We start from the raw sequence: 13,835 nt of genomic DNA on the forward strand, positions 1-13,835 counted from the left end.
GGGATGACGTCACGGCGGAGCAGTCCTCCGCCGAACGTGGAAGTTACTTTAGTATACTTTATACACTTGATTACCGAATAAAGCCGAGGACGAAACGATGTAAGATTCCACGGAGGAGACCACTGATGATTATTCAACGCCTGAGCACATGAATACTTTATAAATCGTCGTGTTGGGGACATTTTAAACTTTAGAATCGGACGTCCTCAACCTGTTCACCCAACAACAAGTCCTCCTACTGGACGCACGGGAGGATCCGGTCCGATCTCAAAGTCCCGGTCCCGATTCAAGAGACCCACCGGTGAGTGGAGCGACCCCCCGGTGAGTTGATAGACCCCCGGTGAGTGGAGCGACCTCCGATCCTAGGAGCCCGTTCTCCGGTCCTCAGCGGGGTGAACCCCCGGTGAGTGGGAGGACCCCACGGTCCTTACCCCCCCCGGTCCTGAGTGGGACCCCCCCCCCCCCCCCTCCCGGACCTTAGTGGGACGACCCCCCCCCCCCCGGTCCTGAGTGTGTCCGGTAACAGCCTACCCGGAGAAGCGGACGGATGTCCGGGGACGACCGACCCTCAGGTACCCAGACCTTCTACCTTAAAACGGTTAGATTAAAACGCGTTATACAGAATAGTAAATACAATGTTATAAACACTAAATACAATGTTATAAACACTAAATACATGTTATAAATACCAAATAGAATGTTATAAAAACTATATACATGTTACAAACCCTAAATACATGTTATAAACACCAAAAAATAAAAATAAACCAATAATACATGTTATTAATATAAATACATGTTACAAACACTACATTCATGTTATAAACGCTAAATACAATGTTATAAAAACAGTAGATACATTTTATCAAAACTAAATACATGTTATCAACATTAAACATTTTATTATCACGAAATACATTTTACACTAAATACAATGTTATAAACACTAAATACAATGTTATAAACACTAGGCACATGTTATAAACACAAAATACATGTTATTAAAACTAAAGACATGTTATCACATGTTTTCTATTATACCCCCTCTTGTCTCTTAAACCCCAGATAACCTGATATATTTTTTTGTAAACCTCTTCCTGTTATTCTATAAATTTGTTCCACCTGCAAAATTTTTTAATGAGGTGCTTTAGTTACGTGTGGATTATAAGGTCCTAATCATACGGAAGCAAAAATGTGTTTCCTGTTGAGAAACAGGAAATGGAACGTACCATTTTTCCTATATGCAAAAATGATGCAAAAACAATTGTACTGCTGGTCTGTATAATTTGTAATATTTCTGCATTCAAATATCCCTAAACACATGAGGGCTTCCCCACGCTAACACACATAGATCTAACGAGGTGAGCTACTCCAAGGATAATCAAACTGGAAACCCTGATGCATACATAGCGTTATAAATATAAAAATATATAAACATAATTATGAATATATCAATAAAGCTCAACATGCTCATCAGGCCTTTAGAGTGTCACGTTTCACTCTGTTCGCCGCGTAGGCCGGTCGGGACACCCTCATCACCCCCTTTGGTGAAGCAGCTTACCCCTAATCATACTTATTCAAAGTTACTAAGTTAACGTTATGTTACTGTCATTAGAATGAAATTAAATAATGTACCAAACGTAAGGTGAATATACGTCAACACAATAACTTGATAACAGGATTTCTGTGAGAGGGTTGGATGGATTTCCACCGGCATGGTGGGGAAGACTACAACTCCCTTGATGCCCCACTGCAGACTCCTCAAACCTCCTCTTCTCTGCCTGTTATGATTGAAAGACCCCTAGTGGCAGAACATCGCATGCAACACCTTTAACCCCTCCCTCCTGCAGGTCCAGACCTGAGGACCCTGTGGTCTCCTGGGTCCCCCCAGGACCTAGTCTCCCCACCATGTCCTCCTGCTCCTCCACACCTCCTCAGTGCCTCCCAGGGGCCCCAGTACAGCCCCCTGGGGCCCCAGTACAGCCCCCTTGGCCCCCCCAGGGCCTTGGCCTGCCCCAGCATCCACATCACGGCCATCGCTCCCTTCAGCCACCTGGAGCTGAGCGGCTCCCGGGGGATGGAGGATCCCCTGGGGCCCGAGGACCCCCTGGGGCCGCTTGGCCCGGAGCAGGCCTGGCTGTCCCTGGGGCCGTGCTACCGGGACTCGGCCCTGAGTCCCAGCCCCTGCAGCAGCCTGTCCTCGCGCTCCTGGCTGTCGGACCTGTCCTCCTGCGAGTCCTTCTCCCACGTCTACGACGACGTGGAGGGCGAGCTGGAGGAGGCGGCGGCCCGCTGTGGCCTGGCCTCTCCCCGGGCCTCTCCCCGGGCCTCTCCCCGGGCCTCTCCCCGGGCCTCTCCCCGGGCCTCTCCCACCCCAGGCTGGGGGGCGGGGTTTGGGGTAGAGCTGTGGCAGCAGCAGTACCAGCACCCCTCCCCCGGCCCCTCGCCCCGCTCCAGCGTGACCGAGGAGACCTGGCTGACGCAGCTCCCCCCCTCCAGACCCGCCTCCAGACCCGCCTCCAGACCCACCTCCCCCTGCGGCAAGAGACGCCATTCCGGTGGCGTGGATGTCCGGACCCGCTCCCCCTCGCCGCTCTGCCCCCCCGCCCCTCTCTGCTCCCCTGCCCCTCTCTGCTCCCCCGGACCCGCCCCCCCGGAGCAATCCTGGCCCGCTAGTCCTCTGCCCTACGGCCTCCAGGAGCTCAACGTGCCCTCCAAGACCAGGAGGACCTCAGGGAGCCAGGCGGACCCCCCCCCCGGGCAGACTCCCGGTCTAGAGGAGGACCTGGACCGGGTCCTGGACTCCCCACCCGGGCAGACCGCCGGGCTGGAGGACGTCCTGGACCGGGTCCTGGCGGCGCTTCCTTTCCTGGACCCCCCCGGAACCCAGACCCCTCCCTCAGAACTCTTCCTCCCGGTTCCTCCCAGCATCAGATGGACCAATCAGAGAGCTGCAGGCGGCCCGCCTCTCTTCAGGTTAGTTAACCCTCACTAGTGCTAGTTAACCCTCACTAGTGCTTCTTCTGGCGTATGTCCTTAGACCTTCAGCTCTGTTGAGGCGAGTCAGTCATTCTCCTATGACCGAGGTCATTAAAACACGTTCTTTGTTGGGTGGCCGGTGTCTGGGGGAACTAGTTACAATGTGTTCCACAGTTTGTAGTGGGTTTTCGCACTCACTTTGGGCACTGCCCGCGATGCCCCACTTCAGCACTGCTGCCCGAAGCGTCCCACACCTGTCCTCAGGCGGTTGATGGCAGGACGCTTCTTTGTTTTAGAGGTGGAACGTTGACGATACGGTCTTGTCAGAACCAGGCTTGAGGCGCCAGTTCTTCAGGAATGAAGACAGGATGTTCATGTCTCCAAATGGGCCCTCCTCTACTGCTTCCCAGGATTGCTTGCTCAGTAGGATGGCCAGGTCATCTGCATAGCCGTTCTTCCTTGATTGTCTATCAGGCAGGCAGAGCAATGAGATGGGCCAGTATCCCTTGGGGTCGTTGCTTGGGTTGTTTGGCTTCGGCAGGACGATCACCTTGGCAAGGCGCCAGATCTTTGGCAGCTTTGAGTGTTGGAGATGTTTAGTGAGGAAGGATTGATTTCTTAGATTAGATTAGATTAGATTAGATCAACCAGTACAACGAAAAGCAGTTTACATCTAACAAGTAGTGCAATCATTAAAAAGTGCTTTTCCTTATGGCAGTGCTTAAATAAAAAAATACATAAAACACAGGATGCAAGTCCATTATTAAAGTGCATAGAGTTATGAGTTATGAGGAATCAGAGTTATGAGGAATCATTCTATACATAGTCCACGAATAGAATGCAGTATGATCATATAAATGAAACTGCATTGTTGAAGTTCATTAATAAAGTGTATAGTGGTCAGAGGTAGTCTGACAGTCCATAGTCCATGTTCAAAAGGAGAGGGGGGCAGGGCAGTGGCAGGGGCAGGGGCAGGGGCAGGGGGCAGGGGTGGAGCCTTTGTGTTGAGCAGTGTTATGGTGCTGGGAAAGAAGCTATTTCTGAGCCTGCTGGTTCGACTCCTGTAACATCTCTCAGACGGGAGTATAGAGAACAGTCCGGGACTGGGGTGTGTCAGCGATGGCTGGAAGTGATGTAACAATGTTGTTTTGATCAGTTTTCACCACTCGCTGTAGGGCTTTCCTGTCAGCCATTACGCAGTTCCCATACCATCTTTGAAGCACTGGGTGAGGATGCTCTCAATGGTGCAGCGATAGAAATTCTGGAGGATCTGAGGGGAGAGTCCTGCTTTCTGCTTTGGTGTTGTACCCCGTACTGTAGTTGGTTGCGGTCTACACCTGGAGTCTTACCGGAAATCGAACAGGATGGCCTGTTCGATTTCTGGTGTTTTGAAATAAGTGGATAGGTTGGAATTGCATCCTGGGGCCCTGAACAGCTCACAGACTCTCGCTGATGTTGTTCTGGCGAAGTCCTTGTCTGCATTAGGGAAGTGGCCATTACTTTTCCATTACAGGAGTGACGTGATGCAGTATGCGGTGACTGGGCACTGGGCTGGGGTTGTTGACCTTCCGGTCAGCCTGTTCATGGTCTGCCACGCCCGGCGCTCTGTCCATCGTTTCCTTCGCATGGGTGCGGTGGTTAGGTCTTCACATTGGTCATCCTCCCTTGCACTGGTTGGACCAAGGATGGGATGAGAGTTGATGGTGTCGTTGGTGTGACCAGGGGAACATGTCCTGGATGTGTCTGACAGGGAGAGGCTGGTTGTGTTAGTTAACCCTCACTACCCCTAGGTGTGTTTGAGTTGATTTTCAGCGCTCTGTGTCTCCAGCCCCTCCTCCCCACCCCCTCTGGACTGGCCCCTGCCCTGCTCCTGGGGCCCTGTGGAGCTGCAGCTGGTCCGGGGGCCCCGGCCCTTCCACCGCGCCCACTACGAGACGGAGGGCAGCCGGGGGGCCGTCAGGACGGCTTCTGGAGGACACCCCGTCGTCAAGGTAACCCCCAGCCCGGAACACCTGTTGTACACTGGGTACACACACACCTGATATACACACACCTGATATACACACACTAGGTACACACACACCTGGTACACACACTGGGTGCACACACACCTGGTACACACACATACCTGGTACACACACACACACACACTAGGTACATACATCTGGTATAGACCTTTAACTCTGGACTCCTGGTGCACTTCACCCCAACCAGTTATTTGGGAGCGAGGAATGGGGGCAAAGGGAGTATTCAATGTGTGTTGAGGGAGGCGTAATTGTTGTATACCTTTAGTAATAAGGGTTGTGTGTGTGTGTGTGTGTGTGTGTAGCTCCAGGGCTACTCGGAGCAGGCCCTGGTGGTCCAGGTGTTCATGGCCACCGCGGAGGAGACGCCCCTGAGGCCACACCCCTTCTACCAGGTCCACCGCGTCACGGGGAAGAGCGTCACCACTGCCTGCCGCGAGACCACGCTGGATGGGACCAGGGTCCTTGAGGTCCCCCTCCTCCCGGAGCACGACATGACCGCCAGGTAGGGACGCCCAACATGACCGCCGGATAGGGATGTCCAACATGGCGGCTAGGAGGAGGCGTGTCCAGGCTGACTGTTGTCTCCGCAGCCTGGACTGCGTCGGGATCCTGAAGCTGCGGAACGCCGACATCGAGCTTCGGAAGGGTGACCTGGGCCGCAGGAACACCCGGGTCCGGGTGGGGTACCGCGTCCACGTCCCCCAGCTCCACGGCAATGTGCTCTGTCTGCAGACGGCGTCCGTCCCCATCGAGTGCTGTGAGTCTTCCGCCGCCATCATGAGTCCATCAGAGCCCCAGGCACATGGACACTGCTCAGCAATAGGAGCTCCTTTAATACTATACCCGACTGTCTAAGGGTGACCTAATGTATTAGGTATGTGCCCCCCAAACCCCCTGGCCCCGCCCCTGCCTGTAGCCCCTCTACCAGCCCCTCTATCAGCCCCTCTCGGTAGCCCCTCTACCAGCCCCTCTCGGTAGCCCCTCTATCAGCCCCTCTACCAGTCCCTCTATCAGCCCCTCTCGGTAGCCCCTCTATCAGCCCCTCTCGGTAGCCCCTCTACCAGTCCCTCTATCAGCCCCTCTCGGTAGCCCCTCTATCAGCCCCTCCCTGTAGCCCCTCTACCAGTCCCTCTATCAGCCCCTCTCGGTAGCCCCTCTATCAGCCCCTCACTGTAGCTCCTCTACCAGTCCCTCTATCAGCCCCTCTCGGTAGCCCCTCTACCAGCCCCTCTATCAGCCCCAGTGCTCCCAGTGGTTCTGTGGTGAAGGTTCTCCTGTGGTCCTCAGCCCAGCGCCTGGCCCTAGAGCTGCCCCAGGTGGTGGACTTCAGCCCAGCCAGCGGCTCCGTTGGAGATGAGATGAGCATCAGAGGAACCAACATCTCCTCCCACTCCAGAGTCATCTTCACACACAGAGAACCGGGTACACTCGAAACCTCTAAGAGCTCTATATCATCCCCCTGTCTGTTTCTCTGAAACCCCCTGTCTTTCACTCTGAGAACTCCTGTATGTCCCTCTGATACCCCCTGTCTGTCTTTCTGAGACCACCTTTCTGTCTCTCTGAGACCCCCTGTCTGTCATTCCCTCTGAAACCCCCTGTCTGTCCCTCTGAGACCCCCTTGTCTGTCTCTCTGAGACCCCCTGTCTGTCCCTCTGAGACCCTATGTATGACGCTCTGAGACCCCCTGTATGACGCTCTGAGACCCCCTGTCTGTCTCTCCTCAGACGAGCCGTGCCAGTGGGAGGCGGAGGCGTCGCTGGTCCCAGAGAGGAGCAGTGAGGTGAGAAAGACCCCTTCCCCCCTCCTTCTCCTCATGTCTCCAGTCTCTTCTGTGAGTCTGACCTCCTCCCTGTGCTCCTCAGTCCGTCCTGGTGGTGAGGATCCCTCCATACCATAATACTCAGGCCCGGGGGGCCGTGCTGGTGCACTTCTACGTGTCCAATGGGAAGAAGAGGCGGAGTCAGAGCCACAGCTTTACGTACCTTAACTCCGCCCCGCATCACTTCCTGTCCCCGGAGGACCCCCCCGTGGCCCCGCTGGTCAAACAGGAAGGCTGGGACTACATCCCCCACAATGCCCTGGTGCTCCAGGAACCCTTTCACTCACATGGGCCTTTCTACGAGGCCCAAGGGGATTATGGTTCGTCACTTCACCCGACCCTAGGCTCCTCCCCCATCCGGCCCCTCCCACTACCGTTTAGTATTGCCATGACGACAGCCTATCCTACAGCAGCTGCTTTGCCTTTCGCTAACCAATCAGATCCTCTCCTGCGGTACGGACCCCCGGTGCCGGCCCCCCCTCTCAGGGGCCCTCCCCCTTCTACTACATGTCCACCAGTCACCCGTCTAATGGGGAGGGCCTACTGGGAGGACGCCCCGCCCCCCCACTCCCTCTTTTGTCAGGGGGGGGGGCCGGTCCGGGTGAAACAGGAAGTGGAGGAGAGCCTGCAGGAAATCACGCTGGACGAAGGTGAGTCAGGAAACACCGCGACACCTAAAGCTTTATAGACCAGGAGACCGGGACCAGGACCAGGACCTGGACCTGAGACTGGTAGACCAGGACCAGAGACCAGGACTAGAGACCAGGACAAGGGGACCAGAGACTGAGAGACCAGGGGGGACCAGGACCAGGACCTGGACAAAGACCAGGACCTGGACCAGAGACCGAGAGACCAGGAGACCTGAGACCGGAGACCAGGACACCAGAGACTAGGAGACCAGAGTCCAGGAGACTAGAGACTAGAGGACCAGAGACCTGAGACCAGAGACCTGAGACTAGGAGACCAGGGGACCAGAGTCCAGGAGACTAGAGACTAGAGGACCAGAGACCTGAGCCTAAAGACTAGAGGACCAGAGACCTGAGACTAGGAGATCAGGGGACCAGAGTCCAGGAGACCTGAGACTAGAGGACCAGAGGCCTGAGACCAGAAGACGGGGGGACGGGGCCGCTCTGAGGAGGGCGTGTCAGGCAGCTGTTGTGTAAGCCTTTGATGGAGGGTATACTTATGCAGGGCTCCTGTGTGTGTGTGTGTTTGTGCGTGAGTGTGTGTGTGCTTGCTAGAGTGCATGTGTATGTATCACATTTCCTGCTATGAATAGTGACAACCGAAGCGTTTCATCCCTGCTGTGGAAAGTCCCAACAACTAGACTAACACTAGACCAGAGGCTGGAGTATAGTTTGAGACTTGAGATGGTTGATCAATACTTCTATAACTGAAGCCAGTTCTTTCAACAAGTACTTTAGTACTAGTTAGAATGGAAGCTAAAGTATAGATGATGCAGATTTGTTTCAGGCTCGTTGTTAGTTTAGCTGAACTACATGTGAAGCACCGCCCCCTGGTGGCTGGTGATATGATGACAGTCGACCAGCTTCGTGGCTGCCTGCTCATCAACAGTCCTCGTGATTTGACTCAGCGGGTGTCTTGTCTTTGGGTCTTACAGTGAACGAGCTCATCGACCGGGACTTCTTTGGGCTGGGCGAGGCGACGGACCAGAAGCCCCGCGACGCCAGCGGCCTGCAGTGATCCACTCCTCCCCTTCCACCAAAGCACTCAGTATCACAGACGGTCTGCAGGGTGACACTCACACACTCACAGACCAGACCAGCTCACCAGACCAGACATCAGCTAGAATGCAGAGCTCCGCTGAAAGAGCTCATCTCATGGTCCATGGGAACCTCGAAGTGATTGGCCTGAAAATAGCTCCTATTTATTCCTCTTAAATCGAGTTTAGGTAGTCCAGGCAATCCCACACTTTTGGTTTGACAGTTTACAACGGTTGTGTGTAGTTTTAAGAAGGAAGAGTTTGGTTTGAGGTTGTATGTTGTGTGTGAAACCGTTTGCAAAGAAAGCTTTAGAACGATCCAGATGCGTTTAAACTGTAATGTCCCCTACACCCTTACAATCACAAGTCTCAGAACAGATTTCAGTGCCTTTTAGGTGGAGGTGGCAGTGAGTGTCAACACAGGATAGAGACGTTGTGTTACTCAGATTTAATACAGGTTGTCTTTCAGGGTATTTGTTGTAATAAAACAGTGTCTTCCTTTTGAAAAGATCCAGCTGGTCTAGTGAATCACTGCTATCTACTGCACTAGGAATGAGTTGAAAGTTATTTAATTGTTTTGAGTGTCAAATGACCAAACTTAACATTATTTGGTGAAAAATCAGAACGCTTTAAGACTATGATTAATACATTTCTGTTTATTAGAAAACTCCACATTCACGTGTCTAGACCGATAAACCCGGGCCTTCTGTTGACACTTGCTTCAGTCTTCCCTAAGCAAACAAGAGCATCCTCTTTCCATCAAGAGGACTTAACAACAAGCCCTCCTATTGGCCCAGCAGCAACAAGTGAACGGTAGAACCACCATAATCAGATGAACAGCTGCTGATCCGGGTCGTCCTGAAGGAATACGAACTCCTCCCGCGGTGAGGAGCCCGTCGTCCAGCAGCTCCCCCCACAGGTGAACACCAGCACCGTCCCGAAATCCAGCGGCGCGGGATCCGGGGTCGGTACACCGGGGTCCGGTTTCGGTCCCCCGGGCCGCAGAAGGCTGACCAAAGCCGGCATCAGCTGGAGCTCAAAGGTCCTGCGGGTCCCACAGCTTTCGCACACCGGTACCATCTGTGCCCAGTTGGAGGGCGGGTCCGAGATGAAGAGCGGCTCCCCGCCCCAGCTGTACCGGAGGACCTGCTCCGGACACAGCGACACCCGCTTCATGAAGCGGCTGAATGCCGCGTCTCCGTGGCGCGCTCGGCTCTTCTCGTACTTTTCTCCGCCGGAGGTGTTCTCCTTGCCCTCCAGGGCCGTCCCCACGGAGGTCCCCTCCCGCTCCTCGTACTCCCGGAGCAGCCGCTGGGCGTGCTCTAGGCCGGCCTCCCCGCCGCGGAGCTCCGACTCCTCCACCACGCTGATGTAGAAGCCCAGGAGCAGCGCCGCGTCGCCCCGCAGGGAGAGCTGCTGCAGCCCAGTGCTGACCTCCACCTCCGGGGGGACCTGGTGAACCTCCGCCTCCGGGCGGACCAGAGGAACTGGCGGCTCAGCAGGAGGCTTCTCCACCACCTGAGGCGGGAGTTCGTTGGTCAGAACGTCACCGCGGTCGTCCTCCTCCATGCCCCAGTCGTCGGCGGCGTCGCACCAGTCCGTCGCCGCAGCCAGAGGCACCGGGTGGTCCGGGACCGGGCCGGTGGGTCGGACCTCCGTCTCTAAGGCCTGTGAGCGGAGGACCCTCCAGGCCCGGGGTCTGCCGCTACAGCCGGGCCGGGTGCAGGCGAACAGGTGCAGGGTCCTGTGGTAGGGGGACCCCTCCAGCGGACAGTACACCTGGACAACGTGGACCAGCGGCGCCCCGCAGAGAGGGCAGACCGGGCTCGGCCGCGACCCCCCGGGGAACACGTCCGGCTGGTCCCCGATCTTGCTGTTCAGACATGACGAGGTGTGTTCCTTTGGGTCCGCTGCTCCGTCACACAGGCCGAGCAGAACCACCTCCTGGTCGGCCGCCGCCATGCTTTGGGTCGGCGGAAGGACGTCATCGGTGCCTAAAAAAAATATGACCGGGTAGTACCGCTAAATATGACACTAGGTCAGAATATATGAATAGCGTTGACCATTATGTTAAACTTGAATATCGTATACTGGATGGAATATTCGTCACGTTTAACCATATAAATACAGGCGTTAACGCAAGTTCCGGATTGAAACTCTAGAAGTCATTCAGAGAGGGGACTCTCTTAATTACTGTTAGGTCTCTCTAAGTTTCATTTATTCATTTGGAGGACTGCACATTAATCTACATTTCCGTAAATGTGCCAGTGTTAGCCAGCAGGCTAATTTTCAACTGTAGTCCTTTGGCAGGATGTAAAGCTAGGCACAGGATGGCTGAAAAGTAAAACATTAAAGAATACACACAGCAACAGATAACAACAGTATAACATGATGACTCCAATAGACTCCATTAAAACATACAACCATTCATACAAACCACCATGGACTAGACAGGAGAGCTACAACAATACATAACAGACAGACATGCACTTAAATACCATCAAAGGTGTTAACATTTTTGATTGCATAAAAGCCAATCCTTACGACGGTGGGTGAATGTACGGTGGGAGGTGCATTTTCTAATCTCCACTGGCAATTGGTTCCATCATTGAGAGGCTCTCACAGAGAAACATAATTGACCAAAGGAGCTGGACCAATGGACTACAAAGTCCCCTCTTAGAGCAGCCCTTGTGGTTCTGCTGTTCGATTTTTTTTCTGCTGTATAAAAGTGCAGAGTAGTGGGGAACCCTTGATAATCTTAAAAATTCAACATGCGACAGCTTTTAAAATATTTTCCCAGGTGAGCAAGTTTGATTTGTCAAGGATGTAACAGTCATGGTAAAGTTTGGGTTTTCTGTCAAACTTGAAGCGCTTGTTTGTGAAGTGATAAGATAGGCCTTAATGTTGTGCTATTCACCTGAGTCCAGCTCGTTATGCAGTATGTTAAGGGGGGAATGATCATAGAATGCATATAGAGCTTTGCTACAGGTGTTGTCAGACAATTCCTTCTATATCTGAAGTTGGCTAGATTGTGTTTAGATATTTGTATTACCTTTCTCACTGGGTTTTTCGAGGATAGAGTAGTGTCAAGGATAATGCCTATATATTTCAAATGTGTAACTGTTTGAACGACCTCCCCAGACACATAGCCCTTGGGTTCAATTACTGTTCTAGAGAGGTCTCTCTGAATGACAGTTTCAGAGGGGTCTCTCTAAATTACTGTTCCAACAGCCATGCAGCAGCAATAGAACAACAAGAGAACGGATTTGTTTTTTGTAAACGTTTGTTCATTTCTGAAGCTCATTCAACTTTCATATTCATTATTGAATTGCAACAACCTACTTAATAGTATTCATCTCGGCTTCTCGTAAAAGAATATGATGCTTGAATAAAATATTGTATTTAAATCCATTAGATAAATAACAGACCGTATTATGGGAATTCTCTAAGTAACAAAGCCTTGAGCTGTATTTGAAAATGGTTGCTGTGGTTACAAGTGGCCCGCCTCATGTCAAATGAGGTGTACTGCTGGCATCTTGCTGTGTTCGGTCCGGTCCTCCGGATAACCATAGTGACAGCCTGTGGATGGGTCCAGGGAAACGTCCCACAATAGACAGGATGTTGGGGCCCTCCCCCCCTACAGTAAGTCCAGCTGTTCAGTTCGACAACAAGATCCTCTTCATCAGTCTTCCTCCTCTTCCTCCTCAGAACTCCTCCTCTTCCTCCGCAGCGTGGGAGCTCAGCAGGGGGCCGCGGTCCTTAGGAAGGGACCGCTGGATCCGCTGCCACCGATTGGGCGGCCAGATGATGTGAGAGGCGTGGCCATGGAGTAGACCCACTGACACCTGAAGGAGACACATGAACAGATAGACCAGTCAGACCGACAGACACCTGTAGGAGACGCACGGACAGACCAGTCAGACAGACAGTCAGACCGACAAACAGACAGACGCACCGGCCCGAAGCTGTTGCTGTCCAGGCTGTGTCCGTGGTGGTCGCCCTCGATCCACAGGTGGCCTTCAGGGACGCGCAGGTAGCGGTTTTTATATCCCAGTGTTCTACACACAAACACACAGTTATGGGTACAGGTATGATGAGGATGAGGAGGAGTAGGGTACGATGAGGATAAGGGTATGATTCAGGGTTTTGGGTCTGACCTGATGAAGTCTCCCTCCAGGGCGACCACCCTTTTGATGATCTTCTGCTGGGGGTTCTTAGGAGACCTGGGAACACAGACATCAGGTCAATGGATGGGTGTATAGGAACCAACTGGGTAGAACCAGGGGAACTAACTCGGTAAAACCAGGTACTCACACGACGGAGACGATGTCACCGCGGTGAACCTCGTAGTTTCGCACGCGCCAGCGGTTCAACAAGACGACGTCACACACAGATACGCCCTCTGGGTTCAGGAAGGGCTACACACACATATAAATCAAAATCCAAAAAGAACAAATTAGTGGAAGGTGGTGATTGCTGATTAAATGTTTACTACTGCTTTCATGCAAAGCGACCTTCAGGGAACGGGTCGGGCTCCCTGCTCAGCAACGCCCACACGCATGTAACTAGGGTCAAACCCAACACATACTGCTGAGATTCAAGCCCTCAGCCTCCAGTCTACACTATCCACTACCCACTACCCGGAGGGAGAGGGGGACGTGGAGTAGGAGGCTGAAGTGGAGTAAAAGGTCGCGATGGAGCAGGAGGGTGAGTGGGTGGAGCCGACACACACTGATTAGTTCCCGAAGTGGTTTCTGACAGCTTTAACATCCCCCTTCATAAACCAATACCCATTCGGTGGAGAGCCCTCTGACCTGCATGGAGGTGCCCTCGACCCGGGCCACGTAGGCCACGCGGTCCAGAACCGTGACGGTGACCGGGACCGCCACGAAGAACCCGCCGACGAACGCCCGCAGGTACCGCCGGCCCGCCTGCTGCGCCATCTGCTGGTCACGCACCGGAACAGTACTGTTTGTTCAAATCATACGATCTTTCTGCAAAAGGTAAACCGTTGTTACATCGAATAAAATTATTATTTGAATGCTGATTAAAGAGGATCTTTAATGTGGTATCTATCGACTTCGTCCTCTCCGAAGCCGGCCGATGTCCTTTAATGTACAGAACCAGCGTGCTGTTGTTGACCTACTAGAGACTTCCGGGGTGTAACCGTCACTGCGGCCGTCTCTCCCGGGTCCTAGAGCCGTCCCACCGGGTCCTAGGGCCGCCTGATTTAGTGACCTCAGTAATGCAACCTGAATGCAACACACCACGTCGTCTGAACCGATTT

The 13,835-nt window shown here is 53.3% G+C and overlaps 3 protein-coding genes across 3 annotated transcripts; 1 reads left to right on the forward strand and 2 right to left on the reverse strand.

Moving 5' to 3' along the window:
• Positions 1-16: 16 nt before the first annotated feature.
• On the forward strand, positions 17-9,058 carry nfatc3b (nuclear factor of activated T cells 3b). Its single transcript, XM_079743154.1, has 9 exons — positions 17-572; positions 1,851-2,976; positions 4,808-4,970; positions 5,309-5,508; positions 5,597-5,763; positions 6,294-6,428; positions 6,731-6,786; positions 6,869-7,475; positions 8,447-9,058. Exons 1-9 carry the CDS (start codon positions 548-550, stop codon positions 8,527-8,529), a joined length of 2,562 nt encoding a protein of 853 aa, XP_079599280.1. The 5' UTR covers positions 17-547; the 3' UTR covers positions 8,530-9,058.
• A 150-nt stretch (positions 9,059-9,208) lies between these two features.
• pdcd2l (programmed cell death 2-like) lies at positions 9,209-10,515 on the reverse strand. The gene has a single exon (XM_079743775.1). The coding sequence runs from the start codon at positions 10,508-10,510 to the stop codon at positions 9,377-9,379; it is 1,134 nt and encodes a 377-aa protein (XP_079599901.1). The 5' UTR covers positions 10,511-10,515; the 3' UTR covers positions 9,209-9,376.
• Positions 10,516-11,449: 934 nt separating this feature from the next.
• immp2l (inner mitochondrial membrane peptidase subunit 2) lies at positions 11,450-13,824 on the reverse strand. The gene is given in 7 exon segments (XM_079743962.1): positions 11,450-12,393; positions 12,504-12,606; positions 12,706-12,790; positions 12,793-12,861; positions 12,864-12,966; positions 13,363-13,491; positions 13,695-13,824. Coding segments are annotated over 6 exon segments (630 nt in total). The 5' UTR covers positions 13,695-13,824; the 3' UTR covers positions 11,450-12,252.
• Between the last annotated feature and the right edge of the window lie 11 nt (positions 13,825-13,835).

Source organism: Pollachius pollachius (genome assembly GCF_949987615.1).
Source record: "Pollachius pollachius genome assembly, chromosome: 9".
In the NCBI taxonomy this organism is placed as follows: domain Eukaryota; kingdom Metazoa; phylum Chordata; class Actinopteri; order Gadiformes; family Gadidae; genus Pollachius; species Pollachius pollachius.